At 36.3% G+C, this 21,421-nt stretch overlaps 1 protein-coding gene across 6 annotated transcripts in view; it reads left to right on the top strand.

Annotated features, from left to right (window-relative positions):
• MIA2 (MIA SH3 domain ER export factor 2) overlaps window positions 1-20,949 on the top strand; it is a 109,021-nt gene extending 88,072 nt beyond the window's left edge. For all 6 annotated transcript variants that reach the window (XM_060004639.1, XM_060004640.1, XM_060004643.1 and 3 more), the window contains 5 exons: window positions 496-654; window positions 13,299-13,421; window positions 18,572-18,630; window positions 19,290-19,524; window positions 20,619-20,949. In XM_060004639.1, coding sequence (XP_059860622.1) covers window positions 496-654; window positions 13,299-13,421; window positions 18,572-18,630; window positions 19,290-19,524; window positions 20,619-20,785 — 743 coding nt within the window. In that variant the 3' untranslated portion in view covers window positions 20,786-20,949. The remainder of the gene's footprint in view (window positions 1-495; window positions 655-13,298; window positions 13,422-18,571; window positions 18,631-19,289; window positions 19,525-20,618) is intronic.
• The last annotated feature ends 472 nt before the right edge of the window (window positions 20,950-21,421 follow it).

The following is a 21,421-nucleotide window of genomic DNA, read 5'->3' as shown; positions in this document are numbered from 1 at the left end:
AAAAAAAAAAAAAAAAACTTCGAGTCATTTCAGAAATATTGAAATAGGTATATTAGCCTCTAAGATGACTGTTTTAAAGGCATCATGTGCTTTTTGACTATTGGCATATTAGTTTAAGCAACAAAAACCTGATTTTGTAATTATTATATCTGGTATAGACATCTCTTGCTTTGCAATTTACTTTCTACCCTTATTTTTCAGACTTAGTGGTTATAATTTTCAATTTAACCACTGATTTTATGTGTAAATAATGATGGTGATAACATTTAGAAATATTTTATAGGCAAGTGTTTGCTTATGTACATGACAATTATTTTTTCCTTTTTGTCTTAGAAATGGCTTTGGTAGGATAGAGTTACAGTTTAATGTGTCTTAGGGAAACTTTGTTGGAATCTGATTGTTTTTCCGTTTTAAAAAGGTCTGGATTTTATTTGATGGTGGATCTTGTAATACTTTTTTAGATAAAACATAGTTGTATTTTTCTTCTTTAATTAGGCTCAAGAGGCCCAGGGGATCCTCTGGACCATCAGATTACCAATGAAAGAGGAGAATCAAGCTCTGATAGGTTAACTGATCCTCATAGAGCATCATCTGACACTGGGTCCCTTTCACCTCCCTGGGAACAAGATCGTAGGATGATGATTCCTCCATCAGGTATGGAAAGAGTATGTTAGTATGTTTATTTGAAAGGCAAGCAGTATGTGCAACATACAGGAATGGAAGAAAAGAAGAGAACGTGTGTGCCCTGTCTTAAGAAAAGCCATGATATATATTAGAAAACAACAATACACACATTTCCAAATAGAATAATTAGGGATAATTGTTCACATTACAGAAGGCTGTCCTCTCTGCACCCCCCCTGCCCCCCCGCCGCCCCATGGAATGTCTTTATTGTTTTTGTTGCTCATAGAAGTGATACATGTTTATATTTATGTTAGAAAATCCAAACAATGGAGAAATGTATAATTAGGAAAGTGAAAAAAATCCCCCTCATCATCTTAAGCATGCCCTTCCCAGAATTTAGTTTTATATCTTTTAGGGAGTTCCTTTTTGGTATGCATTCATAAACCTAGGTATACCAATTCCTTCATCACTTCTGTGCAGTTATACTATTCACCTTCTTGTAATTGTCTTTCTTTTTTAAATTTTATTTATTTATTTTTGGCTGTGTTGGGTCTTCGTTTCTGTGCAAGGGCTTTCTCTAGTTGCGGCGAGCGGGGGCCACTCTTCACCGCGGTGCACGGGCCTTTCACTGTCATGGCCTCTCTTGTGTGGAGCACGAGCTCCAGACGCGCAGGCTCAGTAGTTGTGGCTCACGGGCCTAGTTGCTCTGCGGCATGTGGGATCTTCCCAGACCAGGGCTCGAACCCATGTCCCCTGCGTAGACAGGCAGATTGTCAACCACTGCGCCACCAGGGAAGCCTGTAATTGTCTTTTTACCTTGAACAGTATATCTTAGATTAATTGCCAAAATAAATATATTTACCAGAAGACTCACAGCAGAACATCCTGAAGTAAGGCAATAACTGCTGTTCTCCTGATAGAACTAAAATCTCCCCTACTTTCTCAAGGGATGTATTTTAAATTATTCAGCTTGCTAAACTTTTATTTATGCATAGTGTTTCACGGACAGACACTGTTATGTAAAATGAACTATGCCTGCTTTGTATAAATTAGTTACAATTAAAAAAATATACTAGTTCAGATTGCTTCCTGAGGAGTTGGAGGTAAGAATACTGTGATAAAAAAACCTTTAATTCCAAGAATTAGCCTTTGCTTTGATAGTGTGTATGTTCTATGAAGTGGTACCTCCTTTGGTTTGATATCACTTTCCTCGGCTTGATATCACTCGAATATCAGCTTCATAAAGACAGAGATTTGTGTCACTTTAGTTCACTGCTGTATCTCCAGCACCTAGAACAATGTTGGACCTGTAGTACTTGCCCAGTAAATATTTGTTGAATGAATGAATACCCCAATAATTCACAGAAAGCTGAATATTTTTTCTCATTGTTTTTATATTTAGAAATATATATGCTGTGACTTAAAAACTTAAGAATCTGTTAGCAGGTGGCATAGAACATCCTTTTTTCAAGGACTTTTTCTTGAGTAACTTTCATTTTAAAGTTTAGCTGTGATAAAAATAAAGATTAATAAACTACAGCCCCTTTCTTAAGGAACTTGATTTCAGGATTTTGTTGGATATCATATTTCTGTATATCTTTGTAGAGGACATTCCTTTTGAGAATTTACAAGCTGTCAGTACCAAGAGTCCCTGTCACATGCTCTGCCTACCTCCCCAAGTATTATCCAGTGTAGTGATTCTCAAACTTGGCTTATCATCAGAAATAATCTAGGGAACTTCAAAAAAAAATGCAAATACCTGGGTTTCACCTCATTACACCTTTTTTTTGGGTAAATTTTATTGAAGTATAGTTGATTTACAATGTTGATTTATATTACACCTTCTGAACATGAACTCTGGAGGTAAGCTCTGTATTTCTAAAAAACTCCCTAGGAGGTTCTGAGGATTAGCTAAATTTAAGAACCACTAATCTATTCAGTGCCCTTACTAAATGGAGAAGGGCATTGAGTCCCTGAAGAGATTAGCTAACAATCTTAGGTTAAAACAGCCAGGTGAGGAGCTGAGACTAGAGCTCAAATAGTAGTGACTGTTATCCATAAAATTGGAACAAATTTTACATGTCCTTTAAAAACTGCCTGAAACCTGTAATTTTTCAGACATTTCGGTGTTGTCCCAGGTCTCAGTCTCTTCATTTTGTTTCCAATTTTTTTCCCTTCTTTTTTCAGTTGAATAATTTCTTTTGATCTGTCTTCAAGTTTAGTGACTCTTCCCTCTGTCACTTCCAGTCTGCTGTTAAGCCCATCCAGTACAATTTTATTTTAGATATTGTATTTTTCAGTTCTAGAATTTCCTTTTTTTTTTTAAGTTTTGATTTCTTTGCTGAAATTTCTTACTTTTTAAAAATCACTATAAGTATTTTTTTAAACCCCAATATCTGCTTTAAAGTCCTTGTATGGTCATTCTAACATCAAGGTCATCTTGAGGATGGCCTCTATTAATTGTATTTTCCCTTTAAGAATGGGTCACATTTTTCTGTTTCTTTGTATATTAATTTTGGATTGTATTATAGACATTGTGGAGGTTCAGGATTCTACCGTATTTCTCTGAAGACTGTTGTTTGTTTTGTGTTACAAGACAATTAAGTTGGTGAAACTGTAGACTTATTCTCTCCTGTTGTGGGTAGCAGCTCAAATATCAGTTCAGTTTTTAGCCTTTGCTGAAAACTGCTTAAGTTTGCCTCACATGTGTGTGGTTCAGGGGCAGCAATAGACTTGGGCAGAAAACTCAGAATTTTAGGTTCCACTTCTCTGGCTCTCATGAGCTCTGTCCTTTGGTTTTTCAAGCCAGAAAGTTCTGTGAATTTTGACTGCTCTGTGCTATAGTTTGACTGTGGTCTGCTTTCAGGCTAAACTATAAAGGAAAACTCACCCCATATGGGTCCCTTCTTTCAAGTTCCCACTCCTTTCCCAAATCTGCCTACTTTTGTTCATGGTCCTGAGTCTTCAGCTATTTATTTCATTATTTTTAAATTTTTTGATTTTTTCCAGTTTTATTGAGATACATAATTGACACACAGCACTGTGTAAGTTTAAGGTGTACCGCACAATGTGTTGCCTTACACACATCGTGAAATGATTACCTACCATAATAAGTTTAGTGACATCCATCATCTCATATAGATACAAAATAAAAGAAAAAAAGTTTGGGAATTCCCTGGCGGTCCAGTGGTTAGGACTCGGTGGTTTCATTCCCGGGGCCTGGATTTGATCCCTGGTCGGGGAACTAAGATACCACAAGCCCCGTGACTCAGCCAAAAAAAAGGAAAAAATTTTTTTTTCCCTTGTGATGGGAACTCTTAGTATTTATTGTCTTAACAGTTTTCCTATGTATCATACAGCAGTGTTAACTACGGTCATCATGTTGTACATTACATCCCTAGTACTTATTTATTTTATGACTGGTGGTTTGTACCTTTTGATCCCCTTCACCCAGTTTCCCTTCTCTCTCCCCCCACCTCTGGTAACCACAAATCGAATCTCTTTTTCTATGAGTTTGGTTTTTGGTTTTTCAGATTCCACATGTAAGTGTGATCATGCAGGATTTGTATTTCACGTAGCATAATGCCCTCAAGGTCCATTCATGTTTTCACATATGGCAAGATTTCCTTCTTTTTTATGGCTGAATAATATTCCATTGTTTGTATGTGTATATACATTTTCTTTATCCATTCATCCATCAATGAATTCTTCGGTTGTTTCCATGTCTTGGCTATTGTAAATAATGCTGCAGTGAATATGGGGATGCAGATATCTTTTCAAGTTAGTGTTTTTGGGTTTTTTTGGGATAAATACCCAGAAGTGGAATTCCTGGATCATATGGTAGTTCTATTTTTAATTTTTTGAGGAACTTTGATACTGTTTTCTATAGTAACTACACTTCAGGTAGTTATTTTTTGTAAATTGTCTGGACTTATTATATGTAGGAGGGTTAGTCTGTTATGAGCTTACTCTGCCATGCTAGAAATGGAACCTGGTATCCATTATTTTCAGAGTCTAACTGAAAATTCAAAATTGTGAGCTTCTGAATCTGCCATGCTAGAAGTGGAACCTGGTATCCATTATTTTCAAAGTCTAACTGAAAATTCAAAATTGTGAGCTTCTGAATTAACGTCTTCATAGAAGAGATATATATCCATTCGATAGAGAGTGTTTCCAAATAATGTAACTGATCCATTTGGTTTAACACAGGGGCACCTGTGCCAGTGCTAATCTTAATGAAATAGGATAACTCTACAGAAAGAGCAAAGGAATTTTAGAGACTGTCCTATACTTTACGAATGAGTGGGGTTAAATGACTCCAAAGATTCTACGTGAATTGGAGCAATGCTGATAAATGTATTTAGCTATTAGCCCTGTTTTCACCTAGAGTAAAATTATAAAAATATTCTGTGTTTGCCCTCAGTACATCCCTATTTCATCTAAATAGTCACTGAACAGGTTTCTGGGTTGATTCTTTTATTTTGTATTACTCTTAGCTAATTGGTAAATTAGAACACTGAATAAGGAAGGAGGAGACCTAGGTTTTTATCATAACACTGATATTAATTTTTTGTATAATCTTGAGTTTTTCATTTTACCTGTCACTGTTTTCTCAGCTCTAAAATGTGGACTTGCATAAAATAAGAGATGGCAATAATCTAATCTCTCCCTACGTACATTTTATATTATGTTGAATTATCAGGACTCATGAAGAGTCCTGCTTTCTAGTAATAATTGTGTCTTTAAGATTTTTCTTAAATTTTAAAATATTTTAGTTTAAAACACTTGTGTTAAAAAATAATGACAACGAGAATAACTAAATTTCTGAATGATGTGGCCTCCGTAGTTGTTTCAGATTTTCTGTAATTTAGTCCTATTAAGCATACTTTGTAAAATTCATATATTCCCTTAACATGTTAGTACCTGGCCAAAATTAAAAAAAAATTTCTTTACTTAAGATGAGTAAGCAGAAATAATTTTAAATGATTCTATAATTCCAAGGAATCATTTGTTTTTGCACTGTTAAATACTTCGGGGTGGGGGGAATGTTCTTACCTTATATAGTCAAAAAAGATATACTCTAACTTGTCTTTTTCCTGTATATTATATTTCAGATATTTTTATTACTTAGAAGTTTTGTTAACAGTATAGATCTAGTTTCTTCAAGTAATCAACATTTTATTTTCACTATTTTTAGCTGCAAATCAATCTTTTAATAGACCAATATAGGTTTTAATCATCTTTTCTTCCAGAATTCTGCAGTGTAATGTATATGTTCATCTAACATTCTTTTATGTGTTTATAATTTAGAGTGCATGTTGTAGAGCCAGAATGGTTCAGCTGAAAAAGTATTTGGACTGGAAATTAAGAAATTTGGTTTCTAATCTTCACTCTTTTTAATCGTTTTATGTGTTTTGAAACTTGTTTTATCTCTTTGGACCTCAGTCCTTATATACAGTGAGAGAGATGAACTGAGTGAGCTGTGTAATCTGTTTATCTGAGTAGTAGAAAATTTAGTTAGGTAGGGCTTCCCTGGTGGCACAGTGGTTGAGAGTCCGCCTGCCGATGCAGGGGACACGGGTTCGTGCCCCGGTCTGGGAAGATCCCACATGCCGCGGAGCGGCTAGGCCTGTGAGCCATGGCCGCTGAGCCTGCGCGTGCTGTGCAACGGGAGAGGCCACAACGATGAGAGGCCCGCGTACCGAAAAAAAAACCAAATAGCGTATTGTAATATACAATGTTAGTAAAACCAAAGACTATTTACACATTCTTTTCTAAACCTAATTGATGAACATACTTTTTTCAGTTCTTAAAAACTTCTTATTGGGAGAGTTCCTGTTCTAGGTCAAGCTACAATTTAATCAAATTGGTAAATGTTGACACCAGTAAGCAGTGATAAGTTATGTTAATACCTAGAGCAACCACCAAAAAAATCCTCAAAAATCATCAGATAAATCATCATCAGAATAAACATGCTTTTCAAGCCCCAAGGGAACATTTCCCAAGATTGATCATATCCTGTGCCATGAAACAAACATTAACAAATTCAAAAGAATTGAAATCATATAGTGTGTTCTCTGACATTGGTGGAATCAAGCTAGAAATGAACTAGAAATGAACTAGAAATGATATATGCAATAATTTGAATAGATCTCAAGGGCATTATGTTGACTAAAAAAAAAAGTCTCAGAAGGTCACATATTATATGATTTCATGTATATAACATCCTTGAAATGACAAAATCATAGAACTAGAAAACAGATTAGTGGATGCCATGAGTTAGGGATGGAAGGGGGAGGAGAGTGGATGTGACTAAAGGGTAGCATGGAGAGATCTTTTTGGTAATGGAATAGTTCTGTATCTTGAGTGTGGTCGTGGTTTCACAAATCTACACGTGATAAAATGGCAAGAACTATACACGTTAGTCATAGGACCAATGTTAGTTTCCTGGTTATTATATTGCTCTATATTTGTGAAAGATGTAAACATTTGGGGAAACTGGGTAAAGGGTATGCAGGAACTTTCTGTATTATTTTTGCAGCTCTCTGGGAATCTTTATTTTAAAATCAAAAGTTAAAAAAAACCCTTCTTATCTGGATACAATACACATATAGTAAAGTGCAGGTGTTTTAAAGCATATTAACCTGATGATTATTTTACAATTTGAGCACACCTATAAACCAGCATTCAGATTAAGGGACAGTTTTCTGATTATTTTTATTCATCTTATGAATTTAGATAGAAATCTTTACAATTAAAGCAGAAAAAAGTTCTTGATAAATAATATAAATAGGTTAATATTCACATATCATAAGTAATCAGAATTAGAATTTTAACAGGAAAATGTTCTGGAAATAACAAGCCCATTATAAATTCTGAATAAATATTGGACTGCAACAAAAATTTAATCAGTGTGACTTAACTTGCTCAGTGTTTCATTCTGTAAGAAGTGGAACTTTATTCTGTGCGGTTCTCATCCTGTTGAAGTTCAGGAGTAGAAAAGCAAACACATGAAAGTGCTTTTTAAAACCTCTCTTTGAATCACAGTAGCTAACATTTGATTGGCAAAGCAAGTCACATGACAGAATTTGGAACCATTGGGCAGGATATATATTCTACCTCTTAAGAACAGGGATACAAGGAAGGGTGAAGAATTGAGGTCATGAATGCAGTCTACCCAGAGGGGTTATACTTTTATAATGTGTTTTCACTTATTATATAACTATCTTTTTAAAAATATATTGGGGTAACATAATTTCTTAGATTTTAAAATTACCTTTTGGAAGAAAGGAATATATGATTTTTCTGTTTAGTTCCACTTAAGTAATTGCCTTGTTTTCTTTGTACTTGCTCTTATTTACAAAGCTGTGCATAGTAAGCAATCTTGAAGAGTAATAATTTAAGCAAGTTTTTAGAAAGTCTTAAAATACGATCTCTTAACTCCCATATTTAGTAGTTACTAATACATTTTAAGAGGCATGCATATCAAAATATTCTTATGCTTTTTATAAACTGTAATTAGTAACTATGTTTCAACAATACTAGTAACAAATAATTCAAATAAGAAAAGTAATGCTAGAATTTAAAGGATAGTTTTTTGACTGTCAGGGTATGAATCTGCAGGATTCTTGGTTTTAGTCTTTTAACTGATTCTTGAGAATTATATCTACAAATAATATGTAGTGCAGGTATTAATCAGTAATATATTCATGAATCTAACAAGAAAGATAGTAATTGTGTCTAAGTTCATGTAAATACTTTATTTTGTTAGAATTTTAAGTTAAAAAAAAAGTAAGACAACCACAGATACTTTAATGAAAAAAGTTTCAGTTTTTATCATTTTTTCACCCTTTGGTATTCTTGACCTCTCAGTGCCCCTCTTGATCTTTCAGTACTCTGACTTCAGTGTCCTTCTGTTCCTCTATCTAGCCTCACAGCCTCCTTTTCTAGGAATAGAGAAGTAATAGAGAAGAATGAGAATCTTAATTCTCAGCAGATCTTGTGCTACTTAATGTAGAGAGATATGCATTAAAGGTGAATTATGTCATTTCCCCTCCTTGTACTTTTTTTTTAATAAATTTATTTATTTATTTTTGGCTGCATTGGGTCTTCATTGTTGCATGTGGGCTTTCTCTAGTTGTGCCCAGCGGGGGCTACTGTTCGTTGCAGTGTGTGGCCTTCTCATTGCGGTGGCTTTTCTTGTTGAGGAGCACAGGCTCTAGCCGCATAGGCTTCAGTAGTTGTGGCACGCGGGCTCAGTAGTTGTGGCGTACGGGCTTAGTTGCTCTGCGGCATGTGGTATCTTCCTGGTCCAGGGATTGAACCCGTGTCCCCTGCATTGGCAGGCGGATTCTTAACCACTGCGCCACCAGGGAAGTCCCTGCATCAAGTTTCTTGATATGCAAGATCATTAACTTGGGATAGGAGAGGAGGGGATTGTCAGAGATTTGGAGGGAGAAAAAGGTACAGAGTAGCCATTTAGGAGAGTGAAGCTGCTTAAATGTCAGTGAAATGTGGTATGATTACAGAGCAATGTTGAATATCTACTTGAAGCTTATGGTCCTAGATTTGAAAGAGACTAGCCAATACTATGTTTTAATATAGTTTATAATCATAAAAAATTTAATTTATCATTACAGTTACTTTGGGGTGCTTACTTTGTGCCAGATGTTATGTTAAGTGCTTTATATTAATCATTTGAAGAATCTTAAGAGTGTTATTCCCATTTTACAGATTAAGAAACAAAAACATAGATAATATAGCAAAATACTGTATATCACCTCCCAGAATTTACATATTAATGTTTGTTTCATATATATATATATATATATATATATATATATATATATGTGTGTGTGTGTGTGTAGCTGTGTGTGTGTGTGTGTGAGAGAGAGAGAGGGAGGGAGAAGGGGAGAGAGAGAATGGGTACATAAAACATAAAAATAAATAGCACACTATATCAGTTGAAGTCTATTCTGTTTCCTTTCCAAAGGTCATTACGTTCCTTCTTTCCCAGAGGCAACCACTCATGAGTTTAATGTGTGTAAAGTTACAGTCTATATATGATTTTTTTAAAAGTATTTTTCTATTTTATCAAGTTTTTATCAGCATATATTCTTGAATTCTTTCCATTTTAATATAAAGTTTATTATTTTAATTGCTGTATAAATAAATATATGAATATACCACAATATATTTATCCAGTCTTATCTAATCTCCTCTGATGAACATATACGGTGTTTCCAGTGTTTCACCATTACTAACAATGCTGCAATTAACACTTTTTGTTTTACACATGTGTTCTTTAGAGATGAGTCCAGTTAATGAAATTGCTGGGAAGTAAGATATGTGTAGTTTCGGTTTTAATAAATGTTGCCCTTTGGCCTCAAGAGTAGTTATGTGTGAAGAATTTGAGAGTAGCTATTTCTTCAATACCTGATGTAAAACTTTTTTGAATATTTCCAGCCACATGAGTTAAAAGTTTTCTCATTTTTCTTCCTTTGATTATTTTTTGTAGTTCTTTTATTATTAGTAAGCTTGAGCCTCTTTTCATATTTATTGATCATTTGTATTTCCTCCTGTAAATTGCCTGATCCATTTCCCTCTTGCTTAATAGGAATTCTTAGTATCCTTTGGATACTAATCTTTTATATTTTGCAAATATTTTCTTAGTTTATTATTATGTATGTTATTGTTATACATCAAAAAACAAGTTTTCAAATTTTGTTATAGGTAAGTTAATTTATTTTTATAGAATTTTTGTTTTCTTTAAGACTTATCTTTAGATTAAAAATATATTCTCTGTTTTCTTCTAAATATTTAAAATTTTGTTTTGATTTTTAAGCCTTTAGTCTGGATTTTATTTTTGTTTTAATGTTTAGTTGGAGAGTTATTTTTTTCCCCATTGGATAGACAGTTGTTTTAATACTGTATATTGGTATATCAATTTGAAATATCACTTTTATCTTAAATGTCCATATTTGCATAGGTCTGTTTCTTAGACATTTTCTCTGTACCATCGGTCTCTTTATTCCAGAGCCATAACCTGTCCATATCAATGCTTTTATCAACTACTTCCTGGAAATTTTGCTTTCCATTCCTTTTAAATTCCTTAATCATTAGATTAAACTATTTCTTCACATTCTATGTGAAGATGCTTATTGTACTTGATTAGCAAACAGTATTGAATTAAAAAAAATTCAAACCCTTTATCCATCTTTATAATTCTCTTCTCAACCATGCTGATGTTCTTGTTATGTGATAGACCCCCAAATTATTAAACAGTTACCCAAGGAACTATTGCAATCCAAGACTTGTTTTGGAATGAAAAGAGGTGAATAACACTTCTGTTTGAACTAGACATCTTGAATTTTTTTCTGATTTTTAGTTTACGAAATTGCTTCACAATGCACTGTACATTCCTTCCCACTCTTTTATTCATTTTTTCTCTGATTTTTTTCCTTCTCCCATTATTTCTTTTTAATCAGCTCTTTTCTTACAAGGGTGGTAGGAAACAAAGGTAAAAAGGCAAAAAAGAAGGGAACCATTCATGTCCTTATTTGTATTTTAGTCTTTGATTAGTCATATGCTTTCTACATAGTTTTATCTTATTACATTAAATGTGTGTGTGTGTGTGTGTGTGTGTGTGTGTGTGTACATGTACATATACATGTATATGTGTATTTGAATTTGACCAGAATACCATTGTTTACTTGTTCATCCTTCCTTATTTTTCTTTCAGGGCAAGCTTTACCTCCTCTGTGATATCATTTCTGACTCCTCTAATCAGAATTAGATAGGCCATCTCTCATATTATTTGTATGCCCTTTTATTTAAGGCATTAATTTATTTGTTTCTGTCACCATAAGGGCACAGACTGTATCAAAACCAACTTTGTATCACTAATGCCTGGCACATAATAGGAGCTGGTAGATTTAATTATCCCAGAGGAGGGCAATGTGGACATATAATTGATAAAATAGAATACTTGTAGCAAAATTTTGTATTTCTGAGGTTATTGATATTGTGGGGATGTATTTTAGAAGCAAAATAATGATATGGTATCTTGAGAGCTGATTGAGAAAGAGTTGGGAAGTTTTCGGGTTTCCCCATCTTATCCTTATCCCCTTGCCCAGCTCTGCCATTTAATTAATCCCATGTTTAAAGTAGAAAGGGAAAATTCAGTTTAGATCTCAGTGGTTGTTATTGGCCTTTTCTTCCACTGGGCTAATTCATTCAGACCATTGAGACAGCTCTGAAACGGGGAGGAAATGAGCCTTCAAGACTATCTGGATCTTCCTCTTCTAAGTCACATCCCTTGAACCTTGAGAGCTCATTAAATATTCTCTTCATTGACTCTAGTTGTTGCCAGGTGGTATCCTTCGCTTTGTGTGGGAAAGATGTGTCAATAAGGTCCCATGTGGCTGAGTCAGATGACAAGTGACATCCAACATTGTATGGAGTTCACATTATGAACCACAGCCTGAGACAGTCATGGAAGGTAGTTTGAGGCCATCTGTCTGTATCTGTTAGGGTGGGGGAGAGTCACACAGTTTATCCCCTTTGTCCTTTGCCATATTTTTGGAGATTGGCAAATGCCTACTTAATCTATCAAAGTCTACCATCACCTATCGGAGATGAGATAGACTACCTATATTTTTTCAAGAATGATGAGTTCCACAAAGACCCATGAATTATTACCAGTTTGTCATTGTAAATGACAAAGGAGTCTGGCTGTAGAAGCACCTCAGAGTCTGTGCCTAAATTTGTGTCTCTCCAGATATCCTTAATCTGAGTATTGGGAACCTTCCATTCCTCTTTTGAGTCAGAGATCTTTCCCTTTAGTCTTGGAGGGATGCTAAATTCCAAAATGTTGAAGTTACTGAAAATTTGATCACTTGATGACCTCAATGATAACTCTTTCTGCTTTGGTGACCATTTCTTTTATCGTTGTCAGTTCTGCTAAATTTCTTGCTATGTTTACAGCATATTCTGTTTTTTCTTTCTTTGCTAGTAGCTAGCTTCTCACAGCCCTTTTTGATATATTGATGTATCTGCTTCCTTCCACTGTTATTAAAATTGAAAGTTAATATATGTAACTAAATTCTATTCATATATTCTAATTTACACATAGTCATGGAATCTATCAAACTCCAGGGTAGCATTTATACTTGTGTTTACTGCAAAAGTAAAGTTATTGCCTTTAGTAAAGTGTGTAATTTTCCTAAAATTGTCCACTGTTATCTACCCAGAATATATGTCAGTCTTTTATTTATTTTAAAATTTATTTATTTATTTTTGGCTGCATTGGGTCCTTGTTGCTGCACGCTGGCTTTCTCTAGTTGCAGCGAGTGGGGGCTACTCTTGGTTGCGGTGCGCAGGCTTCTCATTGCTGTGGCTTCTCTTGTTGCAGAGCACGGGCTCTAGGCGTGCAGGCCTCAGTAGTTGTGGCTCACGGGCTTAGTTGCTCCGCGGCACGTGGGATCTTCCCAGACCAGGGCTCAAGCCCGTGTCCCGGGCATTGGCAGGTGGATTCTTAACCATTACACCACCAGGGAAGTCCCTGTGTCAGTCTTTTAGAAAGCAAGAAAAATATCTACATTCATTATATGAAACTTAAGGAAACTCGATTTATTTTTATCGTAATGAAGATATTTTAAAAACATGTTTTCTAGGCCAACCGTATCCTGATCCAGTTCTTCCTCCACAAAGGCAAGACAGATTTTATTCTAATTCTGGTAGACTTTCTGGACCAACAGAACTCAGAAGTTTTAATATGCGATCTTTGGATAAAACGGGTAAGAAATACTTGTGTGTATGTGTTTTTTAATAATGGTGGCATACTAAAGAACTGGAAGCTGCATAAAGGACTAATATAATTGTGATCTCTGCTTAGCTCTTAAGGCCACAGTCTCTTTCCTGAGAACTTCCTGGTTTTATGTTTCTTGTTATTTTGTACACATCCATGGCGTCTGCACATATGTTGGTGGTTGGTTTGGGCACCATTGTGATGAGTTTACTATATGAACCCAAGACGGTAAATTTTACTGTGTTCCGTGATTAATTTTCTAGTTTTTCCAGTCCACTGACATATATCCTGTTTAGTAATTAGGGAAATTAGGCTGGCGTGAATGGATATGTTACAGTCTACCAGAAAAATAATTTGAGTGCATACTCTGTTGATGGGTTAATCAATTACCTTGTTTAAACCTTTCATGCTTAGGTAGATTTAAATTTTACTGAGCAATCAACTATTTGTCAGGGGCTCTTTTTCTTAAACCACTTCACAGCAACCCATTGAAGTTGGGAAATATATATATCCAGTGAATCTATTAGAAGTACATAACATTAAGGAAATAAAAAGATTAAAAGTAAGTGGAAAATTAAAATTTATGAGTTGAAGGTTTCTTCAGGAAAGGGTGTATATTTTAGGGGAGGCATTTATCCAGTTGAAACATGTATTATTTTAGAAACTCATTCTTCTCTGAATAATAAGGCAAAAAAGCAGACCTGTGGCCTGTTTTTTCTGTTATTATAATTAAGTTAATTATTTCTAATTGTTTGGCTTTTGAAATTGTTTTCCCTCGTTAATTCAAGCTTAATGGAATGAAAGTACATGTATGATTGAACATCTGTTTCTAAACTAATACTATTTAAAATTTTTCACATGTCCATTTTTTTTTGTAATAGAACAGTATCCAATTTAGCAAATAATTTTAAAGTGCTTTCTGTTTGGAAGGTAGCCTGCATGACGTGGTAGATAATATAATTACAGTAAAGTATAGTTTTTAGCTGTAAGAAGCTAATAATTAAATAGGAGAGAAGGACAAATATATATGCTTAACTAATAGTGGTTAGAATAGTAAGTCCTATGAGAGAATATGTTATGTTCACAGAAAGGGAGAGCTCCCATATAGTTGAAGGATAAAGGAAAACTCCATGAAGGAGGTGGCATTTGAGCTGCTTTTGAGGGAATTTGAAAAATTAGTTAAGAGGTAAGGGTCTGTGCTAGTAATAATGAACAGTATAAGCAAAAACAAAAGAGCATGAGTTATTGATGGAGAATGGCTGTAAAACTGAGCTATTAATCCCCTGATACAAGATCTTAAGAGGGTTAAATGAGTTAATGTGTGTGGAAGTATTTTGTAAATAGAAAAATTTCTATATATGTAATATGTTATTATTGGTTTATCAGTTTATGGTATTTACATGAAGGAGAGTGGTGAGAGATAGGTTGATACATTAACTTAGCACTAGTGCTCAGTAAATGTTTATTGAATGAAATGAATTATCTCATTTAATCTTCACAATGAACCTATAAAGTAGATGCTATTATCCTGATTTTACAGATGAAGAAACCAAAGCTCAAAAAGGTGCTCACGGTCTCAGGTAGGAGGTATTAGAGCCAGGATTTGATCCCATGTCTGTATGACTCCAGAGCCATTGTCTTGATCCCTATACTGAAATGAGAGGGTAGTGGATCAATTTAGTGCATCAACCCTGCCATTGATGCACTAAATACCTATAGAATGCTTACTGTATGATAGGCACTATGGTAGCTGCTGTATTTCAGTGGTGAATAGGTCAGCATTCCTTATACCTTGAGGTCTAGTAAAGGTCTGTAGGCAGTTGCACTATATAGTGACAAAAGTAATGAGTGCAAAATGTTATGGGAGCATATGGGCCACTAGCCACTAACCCAGATGAGAGGTAGTGGTATTTTTGTTTTTTTATAAATTTATTTTATTTTTTGGCTGTGTTGGGTCTTCGCTGCTGCACATGGGCTTTTCTCTAGTTGCGCGAGCGGGGGCTACTTTTCGTTGCAGTGTGTGGGCTTCTCATTGTGGTGGCTTCTCGTTACAGAGCATGGGCTTTAGGCGTGTGGGCTTCAGTAGTTGTGGCATGTAGGCTCAGTAGTTGTGGCTCACGGGCTCTAGAGCACAGGCTCAGTAGTTGTGGCACACGGGCTTAGTTGCTCCGCAGCATGTGGGATCTTCCCAGACCAGGGATCGAACCCGTGTCTCCTGCATTGGCAGGCGGATTCTCAACCACTGCACCACCAGGGAAGCCCTAGGTGGCGGTATTTGGAATGTGGGATTGTCAAGAAAATCTTTTTGGAGGAAGTGACGTATAAGCTGAGAATTAAAGGAGAAATTAGCTGGGCCAAAGTGATGTTGATAATGTTTTGGGAGGAAAGAATAGCATCTTTAAAGACTTAGAAATAAGAATGCCTCTTAAATTATGGCTGCAACATGGAGTGGAAGGTGCACATCAGGGAATGTTGAAACAAGTAGTGAAGAGGTAAGCAGTGCATAAAGTTTTCAAGGACCTGCAAACCTGTTCAGAAATATTGGACTTATTTGCAGGATAATAGGAACACATTAAAGGACTTTAAACAGAGAAATAATCAGATCAGATCTGCATTTTAGAGAAATTGCTCTGGTTACATTATGGGGAATAGATTGGAGGGTGCGGTTAAAGGTTGGAAGGAGGGTAACTTTTTTTTTTTTTTTTTCCTCGGTACGCGGGCCTCTCACTGCTGTGGCCTCTCCCGTTGCGGAGCACAGGCTCCGGACGCCCAGGCTCAGAGGCCATGGCTCACGGGCCCAGCTGCTCCGCGGCATGTGGGATCCTCCCGGACCGGGGCACAAACCCGTGTCCCCTGCATCGGCAGGCAGACTCTGAACCACTGCACCACCAGGGAAGCCCAGGAGGGTAACTTTTTAGGGGACTGTGACAAGTCTACAGGGTTGATGGTGGTGACTTAGCAGATCAGATAGATGTGAACAGACACAGAAAAGATAGAATTGGGAGGACTTAAGATTGAAGGCATGTGGTAGTGAAGGAGGAGGAGGAGTCTTGGCTGATGCTCAGGTTCTTGGCTAGGGCACTTGGACCATTTATTGTTTGGAGACAAGGAACAAGGAGCAGCAGAACATTTGACAGGAAAGATTATAAGTTACATTTTGAACTTACAGACTTAGCTGCACCTGTGATACACCTGCACTACTATTCAAGTAGGCATTTCAAGCTCTGAAGTCCTGGGGGAAATATCTAGATCTGAATTATACGTCTGGAAGTCTGTAGTGATATACATCAAATTAAAGCTGTAGGAGTGGATGAGATTTCTCAAGTCAAGAATGAGAAGAGAGTAGGGCTGAGGGTGGAACTCTGAGGAGACACCACTGAGGAGTAGTGGAGCCCACCGAGGGGACTGAGAAGGAGCAGCTAGAAAGGAGAGGTAGAGAGGGTGCCATCCCAGTAGTTGAAGGCTGAGAGGACTTAAAGAGGGAGGGAGTAGTCAACGATGGTGAGAAATAAAATTAAATGAGGGGGCTTCCCTGGTGGCGCAGTGGTTGAGAGTCCGCCTGCCGATGCAGGGGACACGGGTTCGTGCCCCGGTCCGGGAAGATACCACATGCCGTGGAGCGGCTGGGCCCGTGAGCCATGGCCGCTGAGCCTGCGCGTCTGGAGCCTGTGCTCCGCAACGGGAGAGGCCACAACAGTGAGAGGCCCGCGTACAGCAAAAAAACAAACAAACAAATTAAATGAGGACTAAAAGTTCTATTTTAATTTAGCAAAAAAAGAGACTTTTCTATCTTGGGGGAAGTAACTTCAGTGGAGCAGTGGATGTTGCACCTAGATTGCACTACAGTGAGGACAAAATGGGAGGCATTCTGAATAATATGTATAGAACAGTTTTTCACTGTGAAGGGGAGAGCTAGCTGTAAGGAGGTGCTTCTCTTTTTCTGTCTTATTTTAAAATAGTAGTTGGGAGAGACCTGCTGATAGGATGGGTCTAGCCGAAAGGGTGGAGGGAGGCAACAGAGAGAGGAAGATCCCTGTGGAAGCTGGAGGAGGGGGACTCTGAGTACAGAATCAGGGTCTTAGATTGTCTAGAAGAATCCTTTCCCATGATAATAGGAAGTAAGATCATAGGAATATAGTGGCTGATACATTGATATGTTTGACTACAAAAAGTTAAGGGAGTTTCTAAGTGACTGGTATAGTAGGTTTGAGGAGAATGGAGGTTTCAAATTGAAGGGAAAACTGGCTTAGAAGATGCAGAAGGAAGGCTAGGCAACAGGCAGCTGGAAATGTGGCTAGAGGTCTGCCAGCCTGGAGTGGAGACAGTCTACATGGCTCTGTGGTGTAGTTTACCCCCGACAAGTGCTAAGTGGCTCAGGTATAGGCAGAGTGGAAGCAGAGAGTTGAATTAATCCAGGGCTGAATGTTGTCAAGCACATGTGAAAAATGGCCAATAGGATAAGGACACTAGTGACGGGCTGTTAGTGATGGAGTTTGAAGTCTGTTAATTAGGGAAGGAAATGAAGAAAGGAGGAAACTGAGAGATCAGAGGACTGGAAGCTTCAGTGAAATCCAAGGACAGGTATAGCGGGAGTAACTAAATGAGAAGGCTAGGAGAGGATAGGTGGTCCTGGTCGGAGAGAGGGTTGTTTGAATTTATGTTCTTAGAGCCTGAGCAGTTCTTGATGATAAAGTCCAGAAACATTTATTTTGAAACAGTGGCTAATCCAATTGTTAGTCTGTGTTACATGATGGAGGAATAAGGAAGGAAAGATGAGAGGGAAGAAGGGAGGAAGAAAGGAAAGGAAAGAAGTAAGGCGGGAGAAAAATGAAGGAAGAAAGGAAAGAAGGAAGGCAGGAGAAATATGAAGGAAGGAGGGAGGGAGAGGGATGCTACCTCCTGGAAGCTTCCTTAATGATGCTCCTTTCAGGATTGCCTAGGCACAGGATAGGGAAACCACAGTCACATGCCTTTGCAGAACTCGTGAGTCTGCCAAAATTTCCAGGGACCTCAAGCTGTTCTTGTGGCCCTAATACAGGATGCTGGTGTCAAGCTGGTTGTCAGTGTCCTTTGTGATCTCTTGATCTAAGAATGGAGCGATAAATCATGTATTTTTCACGGTTTAACTTTTATGTCTAGATGGGCCACTGTCTTCAGAAATGGAATCCAGTAGAAATGATAGCAAAGATGATCTTGGAGTAAGTATTGAAAGTGGAATTTTATCCATGTATTCAGGATCTTTCTAATCTCTTGGTTTACTAGAATAGAAATTTAGCTAGCCATCTAGTTTTTGATTAAAAGCTGCTTTTTTATTTTCCACAAATATACTTCGTACTTAACATTATAGCTATTTCCTTTCTGGATTGTACCCTATGGTGATAAAGTACAAGGTACAGACTTGAGGTTTGATTTAGTTTATATAGTTAAACAAGAACTTGAATTTTCCCCCTTGGATTTTTATTTTAATGTTTTAAAGTATGTTTTCTGTTTACTGCGCTTACAGTCTTGGTTTTTGGTCACCTTGGAAATATTAACATAAGCATCATTTCTTTTTCTCAGTATATGCTTGATAAAAGAAATGTATATTTTGGTACTCTTGGACTATTCTTATGTTTTATCTTTAGCCAGATTATTACTTTGTTGGTTAAAGCTGTTTTCTGTTGAGTTAATAAAATATTCATGATAGCTAAAATTCATCTGATGTAGAAAACTGAATATTTCTCTGGAGCCTTTTAGGATATCATAGACTGCTTTCTGCCTAGGTGCCTAGATGCTTTCTTCTAAGCCTAAGCTTTTCAGGAAAACTATTGCAAATTTTGCTGTTGTTTAATGACTGCCATTTGTCAATTTGCTGTAGAATTTAAACGTGCCTGATTCATCTCATCCCATTGAAAATGAAGCACCTGGTCCCGGCTTGGTTCCCCCACCTCACCCTCCAATCAGAGGCCCATTGTTTCCAATGGGTACAAGGGGCCCTTTCATTAGAAGGGGTCCTCCTTTTCCTCCACCTCCTCCAGGAAGCATGTACGGAGCTTCCCGCGATTATTTTCCACCAAGGGATTTCCCTGGCCCAGCACCTCCTCTATTTGCAAGTATGCTTTTTTTTAAGCTTAATATATGTCTTATAGAGTAGATCAGAAATATTAATTTTACTTTCTATTCATGTAGTAATACAGTGGAGGAAAATTTTTCTCAGCTTCTGTGAGTGTGCCATTACTTTTCCAGATTGGGAAGATAGCCAGGCCTCAGTAATGAGGCCTCATCAGTAATGAGGCTTCAACTTGATTCATCTTAATAATGTGGAATTATTTCTATGATTCAGTAATCAAGAAAATCATTGGCTCTTTGCAGCAGTCTTATGTTAAGACTAAAATTGTTTGTATCTTATTTGATAGAAATTGGGTACTCTGTCAATTAGTAAAAGTAATTTCAATTTATATTTTTGCATTAAAATCACTGGCTAAAGTATTTTTTAAAATCTTTTTTTCATAAGTAGCTCCCATGCAGTCTTATTTGTTTAAAACCTAAAATGTGTTTATCATGTTTGGACTAATTGTTGAATTTATTGAAATTCCTCATAGCCTCACATACGAAAAACGGAATAGTTATTGCTTTTATGTCTATGCATTGCCATTTAGAACTATAGGTTTCAGCAGAATAAATACAGGGTTACCAAACACTAGGAAAAAGCCTATCATTTGCCTAATATAGTCATTCCTTCCCTCATTCCACCTCTATTTTTAAAGTTTAAGGTGAATTAAAATGAATTTTAATTGGGAAATTTAAAGACAGTTTTTGATATAATTGGAAATATTTTAGGGTAGTATCAAATTAGACTTGAGTTTTAAGTCTCGTGAAAATTATATTACATGAAAGCTTTTTTTAGAGCAAGTTTTACTAGATTTTGAAATAATTGTTCTCCTTTTCAAAAAGTGTTAAGATGTTAGATTTTCATAGGACAAAAAAGTTGCACCTAGATTAATGATATTCCCTTTAATCGCATGTAGTTGAAGAGAATATGTGTTGCTCAATGTTGTAAAAATTCATTTGTTAGATCAGGTAATTATTCTGGTGTCAACTTTTGAAAATAAAGATAGGTACTAGCAGTTATAAGCTAATGATTTACTGGGGCTGCAGTACAGGTGCTGAAAGTTAAAAAATGTCTTTTACCAATCTCTTTGAACAGTGAGAAATGTCTATCCACCAAGAGGTTTTCCTCATTATCTTCCCCCAAGAGCTGGATTTTTCCCTCCACCCCCGCATCCTGAAAGTAGAAGTGATTTCCCATCAGGGCTGATTCCGCCCTCAAATGAGCCTACTACTGAACATCCAGAACCACAGCAAGAAACTTGACAATATTGTTGGGTCTTTCCTCAAAAGTAATTTTGACTTCTCTCTCATTTTCAGTTTAAGTAACTGCTGTTACTTAAGTGATTATATTTTTGCTCAAATTGAAGCTTAATGGAATTATAATTCTCAGGATAGTATTTTGTAAATAAAGATGATTTAAATATGAATCTTATGAGTAAATTATTTCCATCTTATTTTATTCTAGATAGTATAATTATTTTAATTTAACACATCCACTATCACATAAACAATAATGAGAGTTTTATATATGTAATCTTGCAGTTGGGGATAATTTGAACTCCAAAGGCTGTGTCTTTATTCCAAGAACTGTATTTACTATGGTTGTAGACAAATGTGAAAGTAACTTTATGCTTAATTAAATAAATATTAATTGATTTAAAGACTTGTTTGGCATTGATAATAATAAAATCAGCTAGTTTTTTTTAATAAATATGGCTCCATTAGTTAGTTTCTTTACTTCTGCCGATAGTTTTGAGGCTCAAAACTAATGCTTTATATGGGTCTTTCCCATTCAGTTATCTTAACCAAAAATGTGTTCTCTTTCTTGCAAATAGACATGAACGACCCAAAGCAACAAATTAATACTCTTAAAAGTCAAAGTTCACTGTATTTTAAAGA

The sequence above is a fragment of the Delphinus delphis genome, chromosome 2 (assembly GCF_949987515.2).
Source record: "Delphinus delphis chromosome 2, mDelDel1.2, whole genome shotgun sequence".
NCBI lineage: Eukaryota > Metazoa > Chordata > Mammalia > Artiodactyla > Delphinidae > Delphinus > Delphinus delphis.
This window is presented reverse-complemented; position numbering and strand designations above follow the sequence as displayed.